General features: G+C 39.2%; 2 protein-coding genes across 2 annotated transcripts; both read left to right on the plus strand.

The window, feature by feature from the left end:
- The first annotated feature begins 2,040 nt into the window (after positions 1 to 2,040).
- LOC141004977 (alkaline phosphatase-like) lies at positions 2,041 to 9,064 on the plus strand. The gene is made up of 11 exons (XM_073476700.1): positions 2,041 to 2,116; positions 2,358 to 2,474; positions 4,896 to 5,011; positions 5,285 to 5,459; positions 5,702 to 5,874; positions 6,087 to 6,212; positions 6,320 to 6,389; positions 6,888 to 7,026; positions 7,234 to 7,424; positions 7,515 to 7,631; positions 8,793 to 9,064. The coding sequence occupies exons 1-11, from the start codon at positions 2,041 to 2,043 to the stop codon at positions 9,062 to 9,064; spliced, it is 1,572 nt and encodes a 523-aa protein (XP_073332801.1).
- A 1,178-nt stretch (positions 9,065 to 10,242) lies between these two features.
- LOC141004801 (uncharacterized) lies at positions 10,243 to 19,481 on the plus strand. The gene is made up of 9 exons (XM_073476463.1): positions 10,243 to 10,595; positions 11,778 to 11,930; positions 12,226 to 12,331; positions 12,587 to 12,710; positions 13,240 to 15,687; positions 16,126 to 16,294; positions 16,586 to 16,748; positions 16,844 to 16,976; positions 17,655 to 19,481. Exons 1-9 carry the CDS (start codon positions 10,531 to 10,533, stop codon positions 17,819 to 17,821), a joined length of 3,528 nt encoding a protein of 1,175 aa, XP_073332564.1. The 5' UTR covers positions 10,243 to 10,530; the 3' UTR covers positions 17,822 to 19,481.
- Positions 19,482 to 19,812: the final 331 nt, after the last annotated feature.

Raw genomic sequence — 19,812 nt, forward strand, 5'->3', positions numbered from 1 at the left:
TACACCTCTTTATGGAGGCTTTCCTGTTTGTCAGTTTGACTCAGGGTTTCACATTCAATCAAGCTTGTCATTTGGATTTTCTCTATCATGTCTTGAACATTAAAGAGGTCTGACATCTAACATCTTCTTTTATGGCCTCTTTAGTTTCATAAAGAAAAAGCAACTGATAGATGTTTCTGTCATGGCCAAGGCAAATGGACTTCTTCTGGCAGCTGGCAAACAAATGGTTAGTTTTCGGTTCACAGGCTCTATTTTTTCTACTCTGTTTGTCACAGTCATGCGTAATATAGCCTACCTACACTGCCAACTTCCTGTGAAACTACACTACACACCCAGTTTATGGAAATGCACGTAATTTGCATATTCCTTCAGTTTGCTTCAAATTTGCTTGGCACATATATGGAAACATGGCTATTTTCTGGAAAGGGTTTACTGATTTCTTTAAAAAGAAAAAAAACTGAAGAGGGCATGGCACAGTTTGGTCTAATGTAAGCAATAAAAAACCTAAGCCTTTGGCCTCTTGGCCTTTGTCATGGGATCATTTCAGGTATCAGTTAAAGTACAACTGCAGTATAATGTATTTCATCTAAGCACACTTTGGAGTTGTACTAACACCTTGGTAGTGTCCAAAATCCAAATACATTGGAAACCCTGGAAACACAACAAAATGCCACATAAACATGCACAAAGCAAAACATCACCATGTGTTCTTTTACAACAATTCATTCACTTCAGTGATACTTTAGTCATAAAGCCTATTAAAGGATCGACCCTGGGACCTTTCTGTAACTGGAATCAAAGTCCATGGCACTGACAAATGAGGGAGGTCAAGTTCATTCTGTGAATCCTTGCAACACAGGCTGTGAAATGCTGTATCGCCTCATTGTCATACTTGTGTCCATAGAGTCAGTTCTGTTTTCAGAGCTCATTTTTTACAATATCCTTTGCTGTAATCCGCTCAAATGCTGATACTGACAAAAAAATCTATGTGACCTTGCGACGGTCTGTCTGAACCACAAGGCCAGTCGGTGTAACAGCGCTGAGGGTTTTTAACCACACTGCTGAAAAACATCACACAGATGTGCAGTCAGACCACCTGAACACTCACAGACTCACATGTTATCAATTAATTCTGCCACAAATTCAAATAAATAGTTCCTCTGTTAGAAAACTGTTTTAACAAAGTGTGGACTGAATTCTGGCCAGCTTAAATAGTAGCTGTAGAGGTTAGTAAAGCTGCGATAAAATATGTACAATAAAACAATGTAATCATCATCATTATTATGTGATGATTTATGGTGGCCATAAGACAATAATAACTGAAGCTGCTCCTGGTTAACATTCAACATACAGTGTGCAATATTCCAACAATAAAATCAGATAATGGATTCATTAGATCACAGTTAAGATTAATAATTAATAAGCCTCATTTGCATTTTCTGGTGTCATTTTAATTGTATTGCTCACCACGATGGCATCGCCAAAATCACTTCAACATAAAAGATATATATATAATTTCCAATCAGGTTTACCTGAAGACTACAACATACACATTTGTATTCTACAGTATCTATTTAAACCAGAAGTGAAGGTATTCCTCTCTAATTTGCTGTCCATACCACAAAACTTCAAACACAGGGGTACTAAAAAAAGAGTAATGCCATCACAGCTGTGATGGTATCTTATCTTGTAAAACAACTAGTAACTAAAGCTGTCCGGTAAATGTAGTGAAGTGAAAAGTATAATATTCCCCTCTTTATTGTAGAACTGTAGAAGTACAAGGTGGCATGTGAAAAAAAAATACTCACGTAAAGTAAGAGTAGTACAAATGTATACTTAAGTACAGTACTTGAGTAAATGTACTTTTTTGTGTGTTTATGTGTGTATGTGTGTGTGTTGTATATCCTCCTGCTCACGTTGAAAGGCTCCCTCATGCGCCCTTTGCTCCTTTGCTGCAACTATAAAGGGCCTCTTAATGTGCAGACAAGCACTTGTGTAAGCCTGCTTAGTTTTTTCTTTACAGCACATCTGGTCAGCACCATGGCCGGCACACACAAACTCATATTTACTGGATTACTGATTTTCCTTTCAGTGAAGTGGACCGTGTCTGTTTCAGGTAAGGATATGTTACATATTGATGTTTTTTGATTATCTCCAGAAACTAAGAATGCTGACTTTCAAACTACATTTGAAACACAACACAGACATGCTGTAGGATACATTCAGGAGTAAAAGTAAAAGTCTACATTAAATTTAAGTTGTACGAGCTTAGATAGGTCCACACACTTACAGTGTAAAAATATATTTGAAATGCCACTTCTGTTTGTGGATCACTATTGTCTTTTCTGTGCTCATAGAGGAAGAGCTCCATCCCGATTACTGGAACAATAAAGCGAAGCAGGCTCTTTACACTGCAATGAATGCTCAGCCTAATATCCACAAAGCCAAGAACCTCATCCTCTTCCTGGGGGACGGTGAGTCTGAGAAAGGAGCTTTCACACAGTTCAAGTACTTACTTTGATTTTATAACATTTTCACCTTTGAGTTCAGTCCGTTTGTTCAGGTGAGAAGAAGCCATCAGAGCTTGAAAGTGTGAGCCTCATCATCATTGTGGAAAAGAGAATGCAATGCAAACCCAATGCACTATGTGACCCCAGAAAGTGTGGGTTTATGGGGAAAGGGAGATGAATGTTGATACCTGATCACCAGCAGTTACCGCTGCTTGGAGAGCCAAACATAACAAAGTGAACTGAGGCTAGACCACAGTCTACACTGCATATGTAGCTATTTCCTCATGTTCTTAACTGATCTAAACACCAAAAAAGGTAAACCACTGCAAGGAGTTCAACTAAGGACATGATGCATAACTTAAGGTCAGGTTGACTGTTAAATCTCTAAACTGTTTGGATGACTGGCTACTATTTCTGATTAAAATCTCTGTTTTGGATCATTTATTTACAATCAGCAATCAATAATTAACCATGAATCCAGTGTAAAGAAGTCGAACAAGATGGGCTGATATTTGCTGATAAGTCATGTGGCCATGACCCGGGATCTCACACACTGAGATAATTACTGCCATTTACTTCCTTTTGTTTCCGTGATCCAAGATCAGCATTTGGCAACTCCACTCGACTAAATTTGATAGATGAATTATGGATTTATGATTACAGTTGCCTCCACCCCCACCCACACACATGCTGATTGCAGCACACTTAAGATTTTATCAGCATTTGGGAGTGATCAGTAATGTTTAATCACCCCATAAGCGGCATATTTGTGAAAACAAACTGCAGAGTTCTCACTGTATGAATGACACAGTGGCAATACCTTCTTAAGGATGAATAACATATTCACCCTTAAAGGCATAATATCAAACATTTCAGCATTAAAATGTCTAAAAATGATTTGACCTTGTAAGGTTTGGCAAAAGAGGACTCAAATACAAGACACCAAGACAGACGGCTAGAAAAAAACAAAAGCTGAAGTCCCAAAAATCAATGACAGGCAACAAAATAGATAATTAGGTTGTGGCAAATAATAACAAAAAAAAAAAAACTTAAATAAAAATACAAAAAGCCTAAACTGAGAACAAACCATATAGGTACCGGAACAAACCAGGAACATTAAAGACAAAGGATGAGTGAACGCAGGAGGACATGAGGAGCAAAGCAGGACTGGGAACAGATGTGAAAATGCAGCAGTGACACGAGGACTAAAAGAGGCAAACTGACAACAAGTGAGGGAAAACACATGGACGAAACAAACAAGGACGGTTAACTAATGAAACACAGGTGAACGGGAAAAAAGGCAGGATAAAGACAAAGGCAGGAAATATAAAAAACAAAAAATGACATGAGGATGTAGCCTTCAAACTGTGTTCAAACCCAGAGAAATCTTTATTCAACGTAAAGGTACATTTCACCTGGTCACCTGTTAATAGCACCGTATCCCCTTTACCCCCTCTAGTAGCTATATTTATCAAGGAAACACCATATGCTTCAGAAGGAAGTCACTCAACTACCTGGCTAGACACAATATTGTTTACTCTTGCTCACGCATGATAGAGCAAGATTATTAATTTTCATCGACTTTAGATTGCTGCAGTTATGAGTCCTAAAACCAGAATTGAGTAAGGTTGTCTCATCTCAAAGTCAATGGGTTTTTTGAGCGCAAGCTTGAAAGATGAATAATAAACAAGACAGTAAATAACCCTTCCAGTAAATTTTAAAGCTTTAAAGAGCCTTAAAAAAGGAGGTTGCTGACGAGAGGCTAAATGAGGTTTTCGGGACATTAAACATCAGAATGCCAAACAGAAATGAATCTATTCACTAGTCCGCCTTTACAGCCTTGTTGTGTTATCCAAGACAACAACTCCCATGATCCCATATTACTTCACAACATCATCAATCTCCGTCTTTTCTTACTGTTTTGAGGCAGAAATTACAAACTGTGAAAGTGATTTGACACACGAACATTTTGCAGATTTATGTTGGGAAAACTGTTTATTTAACTTTAAAAACATATTGAATCTGATGGTCAGTTAGATGACCACAGCGACAATGACAAAATGATGACATGACGTGGTTTACATATAGTTACTAACACACAAATACAGTGCAGAAAGAGAATCAGTTCATGCTTTATTCAGTCAAACTATAACATGCAGCAGTGGAGCGTAAAATCCCAAAGAATGTTGGAAAAAATATGTTGGATTTTTCATGAAATATAAGAAAGAATAAGAAAAGACATTTCTGCTTGTAAATAACTCTTATGTATGTCTCTCACTGCCCTCTATCAGCTGAGGTGTATGAGGTTCACAGAGCACAATGGCATCCCTGTGCCTGCCTGGCCGATGTTATCTAACACTCAGCTGTGTTTCCACCTGCTTCCAGGTATGGGGATACCGACAGTGACTGCTGCACGCATCCTCAAAGGCCAGTTGGCCGGACATTCTGGGGAGGAGACCAGTCTGGTCATGGATACCTTCCCACACCTGGCCCTGTCTAAGGTCCGTCCTCACTGATCAACACATTCAGACTTCTAGATAGGAATGTGTATTTAAACTTTCTGAATGATTTTTAGTTCACATTAGAGTTAGTGGACCCTGCTGCAAACCTTGAAACACATAATTGGAACCTGCTGTTCCATTATAATTAAAATGGTGTTTTATTACAACAACTAAATTGAAGTTATTAATGTTCATAAGTTGAGGGTACATGTGCATGCAGCCTAGTCCAAGAAATGTGCATATTAACTCATTGTTTATATTTGGCCCCCGCAGACATACAATGTGGACCAGCAGATGCCAGACAGCGCTGGCACAGCTACGGCTTACTTATGTGGTGTGAAGGCCAACTACGGCACCCTTGGTGTCTCTGCCGCCGCCAAGAGGTACAACTGCAGTACATCCTACGGGAACGAGGTCACATCAGTTCTGCACCGTGCCAAGTTAGCAGGTATGTTCAGGTTCACACAGCTTTACTTTACAGTGCTTTCATGTAGACTCTGATTAATATCTCTGACACTGTTTAGACAAGTCTGCACCGTGTTATTCATTAAGGACATTAACTCAGACAGATCGGTATTACTCTGTAGTCTTAATATGGTCAGAAACTAATCCTGATCTAATCTAATATTTATCCATGTCACTATTTAAACATGTCCAAATTATGACGTAAGCCACTCTGTGTGTTTTTAGGAAAATCTGTGGGAATTGTCACCACAACCAGAGTGCAGCACGCCTCTCCTGGTGCATCCTACGCTCACACTGCCAACCGAAACTGGTACTCTGACTCCGACCTCACTACTGAGGCCATCCAAAATGGCTGCCGTGACATTGCTTACCAACTGGTTCACAACACAGAAATAAATGTAAGCCTTAATATGAAAGTATTTTTGTAGCACAGCAAAAAAGCTCCCAAGTATAGTTTTCTATACCTGAATGACAAAGCATATGCATAGAAATATTGTAAAATTAGCCTCATCCTGATTAGAAAGTGAGACTATATTCGCATCCCTTTAAAACTTTAGGGAGTTTTTCCACACACATATGTATAAACTGCCACCATGTCTCTCGATTCCAGGTCATTCTCGGTGGAGGTCGTCAGTACATGTTTCCCAAAAATATGCAAGACCCGGAGTACCCAACTTATACAGGAGACCGAAATGATGGACAAAATCTTGTTCTCGAGTGGACAAAGAACAAAAAGGTATGGATGAATGAAATATCTTAAATGTGAGTTATTTAAATACATTTTGCAGCCCCTCCCCCGCTCTGCCAAAAATTAATTTGTTTGTTCTGATTCATTTCCTACAGAATGTTGACTATGTTTGGAACAAAGCTGATTTTGATAAGATCAACCCTAAAAATACGGACTTCCTGATGGGTAAGAAGAACTGATCAATTCACCAGTTACTGTACATGTATAGACATACATTACTGCATTCTCACAGTCTACCATGTGGATTTCATGAGATATAAATCACATCTTTTGAGTCTGAATCTTCATTAATTTGTTAACTGTATGTGAACCACTCAACTATTGCTGTCCGGACCCTATTGAAGTTATTTTGATAATCAATTAACCATTCAAACCACTAAGATTTGATGTATAACGGCTAACCTGAACTCTCCTTGGGCCAAAAGGGTGAATCAAACAGGGTCTCAATTAAAAACATCATAAGATTATCTTCCCTTTTACAGCATCTGTTTGCAATTTAGAGCAATAACACAATAATTGTTTTAAATGTTTTTGTTCTGCAGAAAACCTTAACTTGAAAACTGAAGCACATTTTATCTCATCATGGCACTAACACTGATGGTTCTAATCAACATGCATGGGAACATCTAAAAACTGAGGCCTGCTGTTTCGCTCTGCATTTAGGTCTCTTTGAGCCCAAGGACTGCCGCTATGAGTTGGACCGTGATCCGTCCATGGACCCCTCCCTTACGGAGATGGTGGAGAAAGCAATTAAGATTCTCAGCAAGAACCCAAAAGGATATTTCCTCTTTGTGGAAGATAAGTGTAACTGTTTTCTGGAGGCAAACCACATCACATCATCAATATTTATAAATTATTCTGGAAACATTTTTAGTTTTGGCTGAATTATTGGAGTTGCATGATACATCCTTCATAGAAAACATCACAATAAGATTTGAAAACACTTAAAAAATATGAGGGATATGCTACTTTTGTTTATTCATCAAGTACTCTTTTTTTGGACTTTAAGTGGGAGAATTGACCATGCTCACCATGGAGGGAAGGCCAAAAAAGCTCTTCATGAGGCTGTGCAGTTTGACCAGGCGATCGGCCGAGCAGCTGAACTCACCAGTGAGCTGGACACCCTGACTGTCGTCACTGCTGACCACTCCCATGTTTTTGCCTTTGGAGGATCCTCTGCCAGAGGAAACTCTGTTTTAGGTAAACTGCACTCTAAGAATCGGATAATGAATAATGAATCTCATCTAAAGTTCCAAGTTTGAACATATTATTTTGTCCTGCGCTTTACAGGGGTGTCTAGATCACTAGCTAACGACAACAAGCACTTCACCACTGCTGTGTATGGAAATGGACCAGGATACCAGATTGTCAATGGAATACGTCCAGATATGAATGAGACAATTTCCTGTAAGTGTACATTGATAACCCGTCTAAAGAAGACAAAGTAATATAGTAGCTCCATCTTGTGGCCGAACAGGATACCTACTGTGGAGGTGCAAACCCTAAAGAAGGACTGAATCAACGTGTTCAGTGACACATAACCACCACAGGAATATACAGCGCAAGACGATTAGATATTACCCTGCTTACTTAAAAAAAATTGTTATAGCTCCAAGCAATTCATTGAAATTCAGTGTTTCATTTAATATCCAACACCTTTATCATTTCTATCCTCTACATTAAATCAACCAAATATTGTTCGTCTGAAATTCGCATGTAGTATCTTTCTTGCAAAAAACACTTGTCACACAGATGTCACAGATATTTTTTTCTTCTACAAAAATAGAAGACCTTTAATACAAATATAGCCTATTCACTGTTATCATATTATGAGTGTATCATAATTTATTGAATATTTTACAATGAAAAGCTATAACATTTTCATCCTATAGTCATTAAAAGAGCTTTAAGTGAGAATTTTAGTTAAAAAACAATAAAAATTAACTCAAATGATCAACAGAGTTTGAAGAAAGTTTGCATGCTAACCAGCTAGCCTCTGCACGTCCTGTCTCGTAATACGACTTTATATCTCAAAAGAGGCAATAGTGAGTTACTGTCGCGTCTAGTCTGGCCTCAGTCCACGATGTGAGGATGAAGAAGTAGTGCCTCGAAGGCAAGAAACCATGTTCGTAAGCAAAGAAAGAAGTGACAGAAATAGAGGGAAAACAAAAGTTAGCATTACGTTGCCGTTAAAAACTTAGATATAGCACCTTTAAGAAGATAAACTGACTGATAACTTAGTCCCTCCTAAAACTTAATAATTATAAATACTGCCGTTAAAAAGCTTATAACATCCTGTCTCTTTTTGGTATACTGTGAAGGACTTGAACCATTTTTTTTTTGCAATTTAGGTGAATTGGATTTCAGCATACTGTCAGGTGTCCATAATTAACCCTCTATATATTAATACTGTAGGGTTGAAATTTGTCTGTATAATGCTCCTGTTAACATTTATTACCTCCACATGTGGTCCCTCTCCTATTTTTTTGGAGTAGTTATATCTGTCGTATGTGCCAGAAAACCCTAACAGAAGCTAATATAACGCACCATTGTCCTATTCCTCCTCAGCGGATAAAGAGTACCGTCAGCAGGCCCCTGTCCCTCTTGATTCAGAGACCCATGGCATCGAGGATGTTGCCATCTTTGCCAAAGGTCCCATGTCACACCTTTTCCACGGGGTCCAGGAGCAGAACTACATTGCCCACGTCATGGCTTATGCTGCCTGCCTGGAGCCCTACAATGACTGCATACTGACCCCACCCAACCATGCTGGATCCATCCACCCCAGCCTGCTGCTGCTTCTGATGGGCCTCCTTCTCTTCTCTCTGTACTCTGTCTGAGACGACAGCTTTTGGAGATTTTGTCTTGATCTTAGAATAACTGTGCTATCTGTGACATTTAAAAAAAAAATAAAATTAATTATTCTTCACACTTTCTGTGTGGAATTGAAGGGCTGTATATTCGCACAACTTTGAGATCACTGCCATTTTAAGTAATTTCTTCTTGTTTTTAAAAGCATTAGTGTTATTATTGCATAGAGCCATGACTAACACTCACACACTTGAGTTTATTTATATGAAAACATGGTTTCAGTTATTTTTGAAATATTTTGAATAAAGCTGTCATTTACAACATTTTCTCGCCTATCACTTTTTTCACATTTCAGGATGTCATACGCTCGCCTATGTATAAGAAGACCATATCTGAGGCAAAGATGCAGGTTATTGTATCTACCAGTAGTCCAAAAGTGAATACTTCTCAGCCAAACTTCATTTGCTTCATCTTTTTCTAGCCTTTCATAGCCATTTTACTCACTCACATTTCCACTTTATTTTCTTTTGCTCATGCAAAAGCTTAGTGGGCACATCCTTGTCCTACATCCCAGTCCCTCTCATCCCACCCCAGGCCTTTTTCAAGCCACTTTACACACAGTCCTAATGCATATTGGAAGAGTGTAGTAGATACATTTGATGTCCTCTCCCTCTCTGTTACTAAAGTTGTGTAGTGTTAAAGTGGCTTGATAGTATCTCTCACTGAAAAATACCTTTGTACAAAATGATACGCAAAGAAAACACAAGACGCTTAAGTTATCGTGAGATAATCAGTTTCCTCAATAACTAAGGGTTATTTCATTTAATGCAAAAATATGGATCTCTTAAAAACTGTTGGAGTGAGACTAAAACAAATCTAATATTTGATGAAAACCCATAAATCAGCCACATCTAAAATTAAATGTCTAAAATGGTGCATTGTAACAATAGTGCATTATCTTTAGTAAAGTCAGGCTATGATACTTAGAGTGGAATAATTATTTCACAAAAACCACACAGCACGTTCAGTATCAATACTGAAACTGGCTCTGGTTAGTATCGACACAAACGTGTACTTGATTGGTCGAAATGAAAGCAACGTCCAATCAGAGGCACTTATGGGCGGGACTTCCGCCTTCTGCCAACAAGGAGAAGGGTTTGGCTGCTTGGAGGGAAATTCAATCATAATAGTGTCGCAGCTCCTCGAAAACTAAGACAACGTGTCGTGTATAAACAACCGGCCTGTAGAGTTTGACCACACTGCATCTCTGCAAGTAGTTAAGGGACAAAACTAAGTATAACACTTGTTTACTGTTGGCTAACCGTTTATTAAAACGTAATTTCATGTGTGCATGCACTGCGTGGATTTCTGGAAGTTCTCTGTCGCAGTTAGCCTCGCTAGCTAGCCTCGTTTAAAAGTTATTGCTGCACGGGTTTCGGCTATGGGTTAATTCAGAAGATGTCGATAGATAATTTATAAACGGATAACGCTTGTCATGGATCGAAGGACGACGATGCTCGACAGTCAACTGTGTAAAGCTGTGAACGATGGCGAACCAAGGTGATGCTCAGCCCCCTTTTCCCTTTGTTTTGTCCAGACATGCCTTTTGTTGACAGGATGCGGCAGCTCTGAGTAGCGTTAGCGTCACATTTACAGGATGTAGGTTGATTTTGACCAACGTTATGCACCTTGTACTATCTTAAATTATCTTAATTTATTTATTACAGTTCTTGCTAAATTGTTGATCGTGTTTGGTGTCTCTGGAGTCCTCAAAACATGTTCACGTGTTTGTGTATGATATAGTTATGTGTATGTTCCCGGGATCTTTCAGTGTTTACCCTTTGCTATATAACATAATTCTGATTCTTTAATATTCATTAACACGACATATTATCATGGCATTTGTTTACAGCTTCAGCTATAATGGTATTTTTATAGTAATTATCAATTAGTTGATGCTTGTAGTAGTAGTAATAATGATAGTAATAATAGTAATAATAAACTTGATTTATACAGCACCTTTTTAAAAACAGAGTTTACAAAGTGCTTTGACAAACAAGCAAAAACATGAAGACAATATTACAGAATAATGCTCAGCAGTCAAGCCAAACACAAGGCAGCCTAGTGTAAGGTGAGTTAAAACAAGAGCAAAGGCAATATGAGTCATTACAACTAAAAGGAATAAAAGCCATAAAACAGGCAAAATCACATAAAAAGCAAGAGAGAGGTGAAGTAATGCAAAAGTAGAGATACATAAAATAATAAAGCCAATTAAGGACAATTAGATGACATCATATCAGAGGAATTAAGAACAGATAAAACAATGTAGGATAATAAACACATGAAACATAAATAAAAGCCGTAAAGGACGGTAAGAGAAAATACATCACATGAGAGGAATTAAAAACAGATGAATATACTAGAAAAAAGAAAGATAAAAAAATAAATAAATTCATAAATTGCATTTGTACACATGAACATTAAATAAGCAGACCCTGTGCAAGGTTGACTGAAAGAGACCAGCATCTACAGCTCACCAGTTATTCTTGAGTTAAACTATCTCAACAAGGATTTTTACCAAATCGCTCACTATTTACAGTGCTATTGTTCATGTGATTATGCTTTCTTGTCCACTCTTTACCCTAACCTCAACATTTTGCAGATCACATCCTTGTTTTCAACACAGTAAAACTGTAGGCTACAGTAGATGTCAGATTGAAACAGCTCTCTCTTCCTTGGCAGATCTGTACAGCAGCTTCTCTTACAAGGTGCATGCCCAGACCTGGTGGGTAGTAATGGGGTGTCTGCATTACACTTGGCTGTTGGCAAAGAGACAGAGAAGAACACACGCTGCTTGAAAATGTTGCTACAGTATGGAGCGGATCCCAATGTCAGGTATTGTTAAACACATGGTAAACAGAAAAATCTCTATATTAGATCATTTTCCTTTTCACATTTCCCATCTGTATAACTACAGAACTTTGAAATTATATTTGAAATTATTGTCAATGTCTTTTGATTGATATGGCATGCAGTATCAGTAAGTGTATATGATAGTTATATTGATTTTTTAACAATCCTCTTCATCATAAAAAAGCCTGCAGTGCATTATGTTTGATTCAGTATCCTGTTCCATTTGGATGTTAAACCATAGACATGTGTATGTGATGTTTTCTGTTATTTCTCCCAGGTCATCAGAGGGCCTGACTCCTCTTCACGTTGCTGCCCTGTGGGGATGTTATCAAAATCTGAAGCTGCTCTTGATGAATGGAGGAAACCCAAACAACAAAGATAATGTAAGAATTTCAAGTTTTGTGTAGTAATTTTCCACAAGGGAAGTTAATGGATCATGGACAAATTGTACGCATATGCATGCACATAACAATTTTGTATAATCTGTTGTCTACAGTGATTATGAAGCTCTAGTCATGGCTCTGTATTGCAGCTGAATTAATAAAGAGAAAATACCCTAGCTGTAACAAGTTACAGATGTGTGGCTTTAAAATGTTAAAAAGTCAGCTTTACGCCGTTCATCTTCTTACTTTATGTAGGAAGGGAATACACCAGGGCAGCTTGCAGAGCAGCAGGAGAATCGAAAATGTGCCCAGCTCCTTCAGGAGTACCAGAGCAGCTCATTGGACACAGAAGAGGATGACTTGCCTCAATTCCAATACTGTAAGAGACTCTCTTTGAAGGCTTTGTCTTGTAGGGGATTACTTAAGTACTTTAATCCTGAAAAATGCAGCTTCAGTGCAAAATTGAATTGTTTCAATTTGTTGTATTTCAAAGGTGGAAAACTTGAAGAAACTGGTTAATGTTAGAAATGGTATACGTATGTTACAGTGATATTTATTCAGCCAGTCAGTTTTTTAACATCATGCTTGCGTGCAAGCTGATGGTCATATCATAGTTATACTACAGTAACAGTGATCCCATTCCAATTTCAAGTGTTAACTGCCTTAAGTCCTTTGAAATGTAAAGAAAAACATTCACATATCTGACAGAATACCTTGTGGCATTTCAACATGGATATTGTGTGTTGGAGGTGCCAGTAACACTCCCGATGTTTATCTCCAAATGGACATAAACACAAGGCTGATCATCTGCTAAACTGTCTGGTGGTGTATAAAGACTTGATCAGACGAATTGCAGAGCTGTTTGTAGGAACAGTGTTGATTGATATTTCTCTTTTTTTTCTCCACAGCTGTGTATTCAGATCAAACGGACACGTCTGGCTATCCTGAATCAGACTACAGCTTCAGTTCCCACTCTTCCATAATAAGTGACTTTGGTGAAGCCCCATTGAGCAGCACAAGGCGCTCCTCATTTTTCAACTTGTCTAACATTCATGGAAGGCCAAGTTGCAGAGGAATATCATACGACAAACTTTCTGATATGGACACTAAGAGGCATCTCTGGAACGATTCCTCCTCACAATGGGCAGCTGAAGGTCCCTCCATCCTATCAAGCACACGCATGTCTGCAGTGGGACCTGCAGTCGCAATGCCGATTCTCAGAGAGGATCATTTATGTACTTATGATGATGTGTTTGCATCAGAAGCAAATGAACATGCTGCTACAACTGATGGCAGAGTCTCCTTATCCAGAAGAGACACTCTGCCAGCATTTCCCCAGAGGCGAGCAAGCCGAAAGAGTGTGAGCTTCAGAGATGTAGATGAATATTTCCCTGTTTTTAGTCGTGAATCTCCCAAACAGCTGCCTGCTGTTGATGGAAGCCAGTGCACCAGCAACTTACCTTTTGAACTGTCTGAGTACTCTGATTTTCTGGATTCAGATCGCATGGCCACTGTATTACACAAGCAGGGCATTGACGTCACATCACCGGATCACGTCTATGTTTTTTGCAGGGGGAGCAGTGAGAGCACAGAAGAGGACATGGAGAAAACAGTCATCAGTCACTGTGCTTTGGGAGAGAGCGATGATGAACAGGAGGGTGAACTTGTAAAAGAGGCTCAGGTGAATATACCACAACAGGCAGCGTGTTTCCGTGTTGGTAGCAGTAGCAGTGGGACTGGTAGCAGTCATTATAGTAGCTGTGAGAGCGATCATTACACCAGTGCTCTGGAAGCATCTCTACACCCTAAACATCTTTCACTCCCTGCGGTAGAGAAAGTTGAATCTGACAAAGAGATTCAGATTTCTACAGACTCTGATTCTGAATTTACAAGGCAAGGTGGGAATCTTCCACCTCTTCAAACAGGACATCAGATCGAATCAAAACCTGAAACTGTAGAGCTTTTACCAGGTATGCATGATAAACTGGCCCTGTCTGAAACAAAACACCCAAACAATGATGTATTTGAGGGTGGTAGTGGTCCTGAGGCGGACACTTCCAGTGAAGGTGTTGTTGATCAGCCAATGGATAATGCAGCTGAAGCATTACAGGAAAACTTTGACCTTCCATTCACACCAAGTCCTTTTGTAACAGGCAGGACTCGCTCGAGGTTGAGTCGCTGCTCACTAAGAACAAGCAGGACCCCAGAGAGCCTACTTTGCACTTCTTCTCTTTTTGAAGAGACCCTCCCTACACCAGTTCGAACACGCCGGCAGACGCCCAAGTCTCAGAGCAGTGAAGACTTTTATAGTTCACCACATGCAGCTTTTTATACACCATCCTATTCGGGGAGTAGCACAGGAGGGGACCCCTTGTCTGCTGATTTCCAGGACACACAATCCAGCACCCTCCAAGCTGGTTCAAGTGTTAGCAATAGCCAAGCTGACACTTTCATCCTCTCTAGGAGCGTAACTGACTCTGTTGCTGAATCTCAGACTTTGTCCGACACAGTCGTGCTGGAGAAAAACCAAGACTCTTCAATGGATGCTTATGAAAGAAACCTTGCAGAGATTATACAGGCCATGCAGGGTCATAATCTTGTTGAAGGCAGGGATTTTCTGACTGATGATCTGACAAGTTCAGATGAGGCAACAACAAAGAGAAATGTAAATTATGTCCCTGGTAAGGACAATTTAAAAAATGAAGATGTCTGGCTCACAGAAGACTCTAGCTCTCAGCCGCAGTCTGTGTCATCTTCATCCAGCTCCAGCTGTCTTTCCCCAAGGGGATCCAGTGAAGACTATGACCTTTCTTGCACTCCAGGCGCTGGTGGCACCCCCAGGTACAGCATGAGCAGACTGTCGAGCTGCCGCAGGCCGCAGCACCTGGCTAACCTGTCTTACACCCCCGGAGGGCGTCCACACATTCAGGATCTGGAGGAACCAGTGGAGTACCTATACACTGATACAGAACAGGGCCACAAGCTGATTGAGACCCACGTCCCTCCTACAGCAGACACCTCACTCAGCTCCAGCATGATCACCAGCAGCAGTGATGAGACCATCGTTTATGATTGGAGAACCATGCAGACTGACATGATGAAGAACAGAGGCAAGGAGAACCAGAGACCCGCGATGGTGCTTAAGAAGGAGGAAAATGATGAGGAAAGTTTGTTGCCGGAGACCAAAGGGCTGACTGACAAGGAGCTGAGATTGAGGCTGGTAGAGCTGGGGGAGAGCCCGGGCCCCATCAGCAGCCGCACCAGGCCCACCTACATGCGAAAGCTGTGTCGCCTGTTGCAAGAGTCAAACCTCAAATCACCACATCACCGGAAGCAGTTAGATCAGCCTCAAACAGGTAACACTTGAGCTCTTTTCTATTATCATTTACCTAACTTGAGCTACGATTAAGTAATGATAGTATTTCTAACCTTGTAGCTCAGGTTGTGAGCAGTTTTGTGGAGTGTGTGAGAAGAAATGTAAAATGTTTTTGTAATAAATTCATAATTATGTTACTTTTTAAATTAATGTTTGTCCTGTGAAGTAGTGAAATATTTGTGGCCTTTAGTTGACCGTATAATCTCTCTTGTAAAGAAGCAAGAAAATGGAAAATTAAACTCATTATTCCTATTGAGACGCACCATCACTGTTTGGGGATTGAAGTCGGCATCACTTTGTGGGCGGATTAGATTAGAACCACTGAACAAATGTTGAGGCATATTAATACACTTATTATATTTTAGCTTATCACTGTTACTGACACAGGAAGTCATTTGATTCTTATTTTATTTTGTAGATTTAGATTATAGTCCAGAATTGTGCCGGGCCCTGAAGACCTTCGAGCTGCCTGATTGCCAGGCTGACGAGCAGGCTTTGTGCCAGCAGTTTGACCAACCGGATCAAAACAGAAAGTGGAGGGAGGGCATCATCAAGTCCAGCTTCAACTACCTGCTGCTCGACCCAAGGTCTCTTGTCTGTCATGTTGATTTGTGTTTTCCTTTGCTTTCTTCGGGGCAACGTTAATAACACCATCAGGGAAGGTGATACCGGCTGCACAAAATATTACCTAATGTGATGAGACAATGTAATCTCACAGTGCATTTAAATCATTTCAAATCTTGTTAAATTCCCACTGTGTCTTTTGAACAGACTTGCTTCCTCATTGGCTCTTAACTATCCACACCTCTGTTAAACTGTTAAACACCTTTCAACCTCAAACTATATTTAAAATGACCTTTGTTTTTCTTCTCTACCAGAGTGACGAAAAACCTCCCATTCCGCAGCCACACCATGACTCAACAGGAGTGTTTCCAGACGTTTATCCACGCTATATTTTATGTAGGCAAAGGAAAACGCTCCCGTCCTTACAGCCATCTGTATGAGGCTTTAGAGTACTTCAAAGGAGAGAAGACCTGCAAGGTAAAGAACTTCACACTGATGAGACTTGGTTAACCAAATTCAAATAAATAAGATGTAAAAAAATGTATATAAAACATGTCCCTTTGTTCTCTCAGAAACTGTGTCCCAAAGTGCAGCACATTCTTCAGGTGTGGAGCGCCGAGCAGGGCGTCATCTCTCTGCACTGTTTCCAGAATGTCATTCCAGTGGAGGCCTTCACAAGAGAGGCCTGCATGGTGGAGGCCATTGGTGAGTACAAGTTGGGGCGGAACTTAATACTCATTCACGCACATCTGCTGTGTATCAGGGTCTTAAAGCAAGGCCTTTTGTATGAGAATATCAGCTAATGATTCATCACATATTAAATATGTAATGTGATTGTTAGAAGTGGACATGCACCAATGCACTTTTTTCAGCTCCAATTCCGATACCTGAATTTGAATATCTGGCATTACTGATACCAGAGCTCTATTTTCTTCATCATTGTCATTATTAAAAGGTATATGTGTCTGTAGTTAACAACACACCACTTCTTATTGAATGTGCAAAAAAAAAATGCGAGGCTTTGAAAGGCTAGACTCACTTAAAATGTTTATATATTGAGAAGACAAAATGGTGTCTACTGAAGTTCATTGGTTAAATCAATCAACCACAAAATGGATATTATTGATATTTGACCCCATAATCAGGAAAAGCAGCTGTGTCACTTGCAGTAGCAAGTAGCTGTGATCTCGCTTATACCCTTAACATTTTATTTTATTGAGTATAAATCTTGAAAGACTCCAGTTTTCCACATTTGACCAAATGAGACATGGCTGTTTATTTATTGAAAATCTATAAACAAACAAATAAAAAACAAACTTGGATAACATCGATGTTATGCCAGTTCAGCAGTTCAATAACCTACTTCCTTCTCCATTATCCCAGGGTTAAAGATGCTCACCAATCAGAAGCGGGGGGATTTTTATGGCGTGGTGTCCAACTTGCAGCTGAAGAAGAAACGGGAGCTGGGCGTCCACCTGCTCTACAGGGCCATGCAGATCTTTCTGGCCGAGGGTGAGAGACAGCTCAGACCGGCAGACATCAGACAGTAGTGACCCCCACTGGAGGGGGGTATGTACAGCAGCAAGGTGCCAATGCACAGCGGGGGAAATACCACTATGTCAGGGTACAAAGTGCTCAATTTTTGGGTGGAGTACAACATCAGGATCGTCCGAGCTGCTCATGACATTTAATTTTCTTTCTGCCATAAATGAACTCTCCATCCCTCAGCAAAATACAGTTTATCAAACATGCAACATCCTCTTCTAATATTTCCGTCCTTTGAACTTGTCAGTTAAGATCCTCTTGCTTGTTTTTCATTTTAGTGTTTACTTAAAGAGTCAACTTTGGGAGATGTGATAATATCGAAGCTGCTTGATTTTTGTTATGCATTAATTATTTTTTGTACTCATGCGTCATGTGGATTGGAGATGGATTTGCTCATTATGCTCCTTTAAATCATCTTCCCAGACATGACAAAAATAATTATCCCTCCAAAAATTAATAATGATGAAATCATGTATAAATGAAGAAAAAAGTGGGTACATGAACATGATCATGTGTCAGAAGTTGTGACAAAGTCATTTTCCATAAACATTCTTCCCAGTAGGACACTTCTCCTCTCCAGTGCTGTAGCACTAATGACTTTTTCAAATTGATCCAAAACCAATTTAAAATGCATTTCAGCATAATCAAATTAGCTGCTTTTACAGTGCATTGTGTCATTAAAAAATATTTTCCAAAGGAACTGAGAGAGAAGCCTGGTAGTTAAACATGTTATTTTTGTAGTGTTAAAAAAGAAATGATAGTGAATATAGCAGAGGCTGGTAACTGGTACATGGCATGATAGGTTTCATGGATAAATCAACAATGAAGTGTACATTTTTAGAAACATAATGTGATATTGTTTACATGGCTGGATTTCCTTTTGGTTTTTGGTGCCATTTAAAAAACAAAACAAAACAAAACAAAACAAAATGCTGATTATGATATTGTCAATAGTTATAGGTTTTTGTATGTGTAGAATTCTTTTAGATGTGTCAATGTGATGAGAAGCGTTTGTCAGTCGTACATCGGCACTTTAAATGTTAAGATAAGTGGAGAGTTGGACTGTCAGTTTGTGTTAGTTGACATCACTGGGTTACACCTGTTATTTGGTGCCATAATCTACATAATTGTGTTAATAAAATCAATTAATCTTTATCAAGATCTTTATTGGTCAAAGACATACCAAATTGAAGTCACTGTTCTCATGGTCTACATATATATGTTGCAGGAAAGTGAGCTCCAAAACTATTCATTATCTCCTCAGGGTAAAATAAGTAACTTGATCAATTAACTGGAAACTACAAGCTTTATATTTACACAAGATGCATTAATGCTAACAATTTTGTATTTTAGAGATATATTTTTTATGTTTCAATGCCCAGGTTGAAAAATATCAAAGCATGTGATTATGATATAAGGGATTAAAACACCTGACCTATAGCATTCATGAAAATAATTATCAATTATAAAAATAATTAGGTGTGCAGACTTATGGTCTTGTGATCTGTTGTTTTTTTCATGTGCTGCGATGCCTGTGATAATTTTTGATTAAGTAATAGACAAAGTGCTCTCTTTTCATTATGATCATCAACTTTTACTCTTCCTGCTGTATTTTCTTGCCTGTGTTTTGCATTTATGTAACTGTAGTAAAATACAAATGACAAACCTGGGCTCGGTGACTCTTTGGTCCTTTTCATGTCCTGTTCTTTGGTGTCCCTCTAGTGGACAAAGGAAGTCATACATTTTTCTCCTTGTGCTTTAACTGTCCTTCATCCACTATGATTCAATGGAATTACTGTTTGGTGTTAATATTGCAAACAGTTAAATCCTGCAGTGCTTTTTGTGTTTAAGTCTAATACCTCTCTTTAACAAGATATTCAAAAACCCAATTTCATTTTCACGACCTAAATTTTATTTCAGAGACACACAAAGCACAGATGTTAGTTGTGGCTTCAGTGTCCACGAATGGGTTGATTTTTTTTGTATTTCTTGTTAT

The sequence above is a fragment of the Pagrus major genome, chromosome 11 (genome assembly GCF_040436345.1).
Source record: "Pagrus major chromosome 11, Pma_NU_1.0".
Lineage (NCBI taxonomy): Eukaryota > Metazoa > Chordata > Actinopteri > Spariformes > Sparidae > Pagrus > Pagrus major.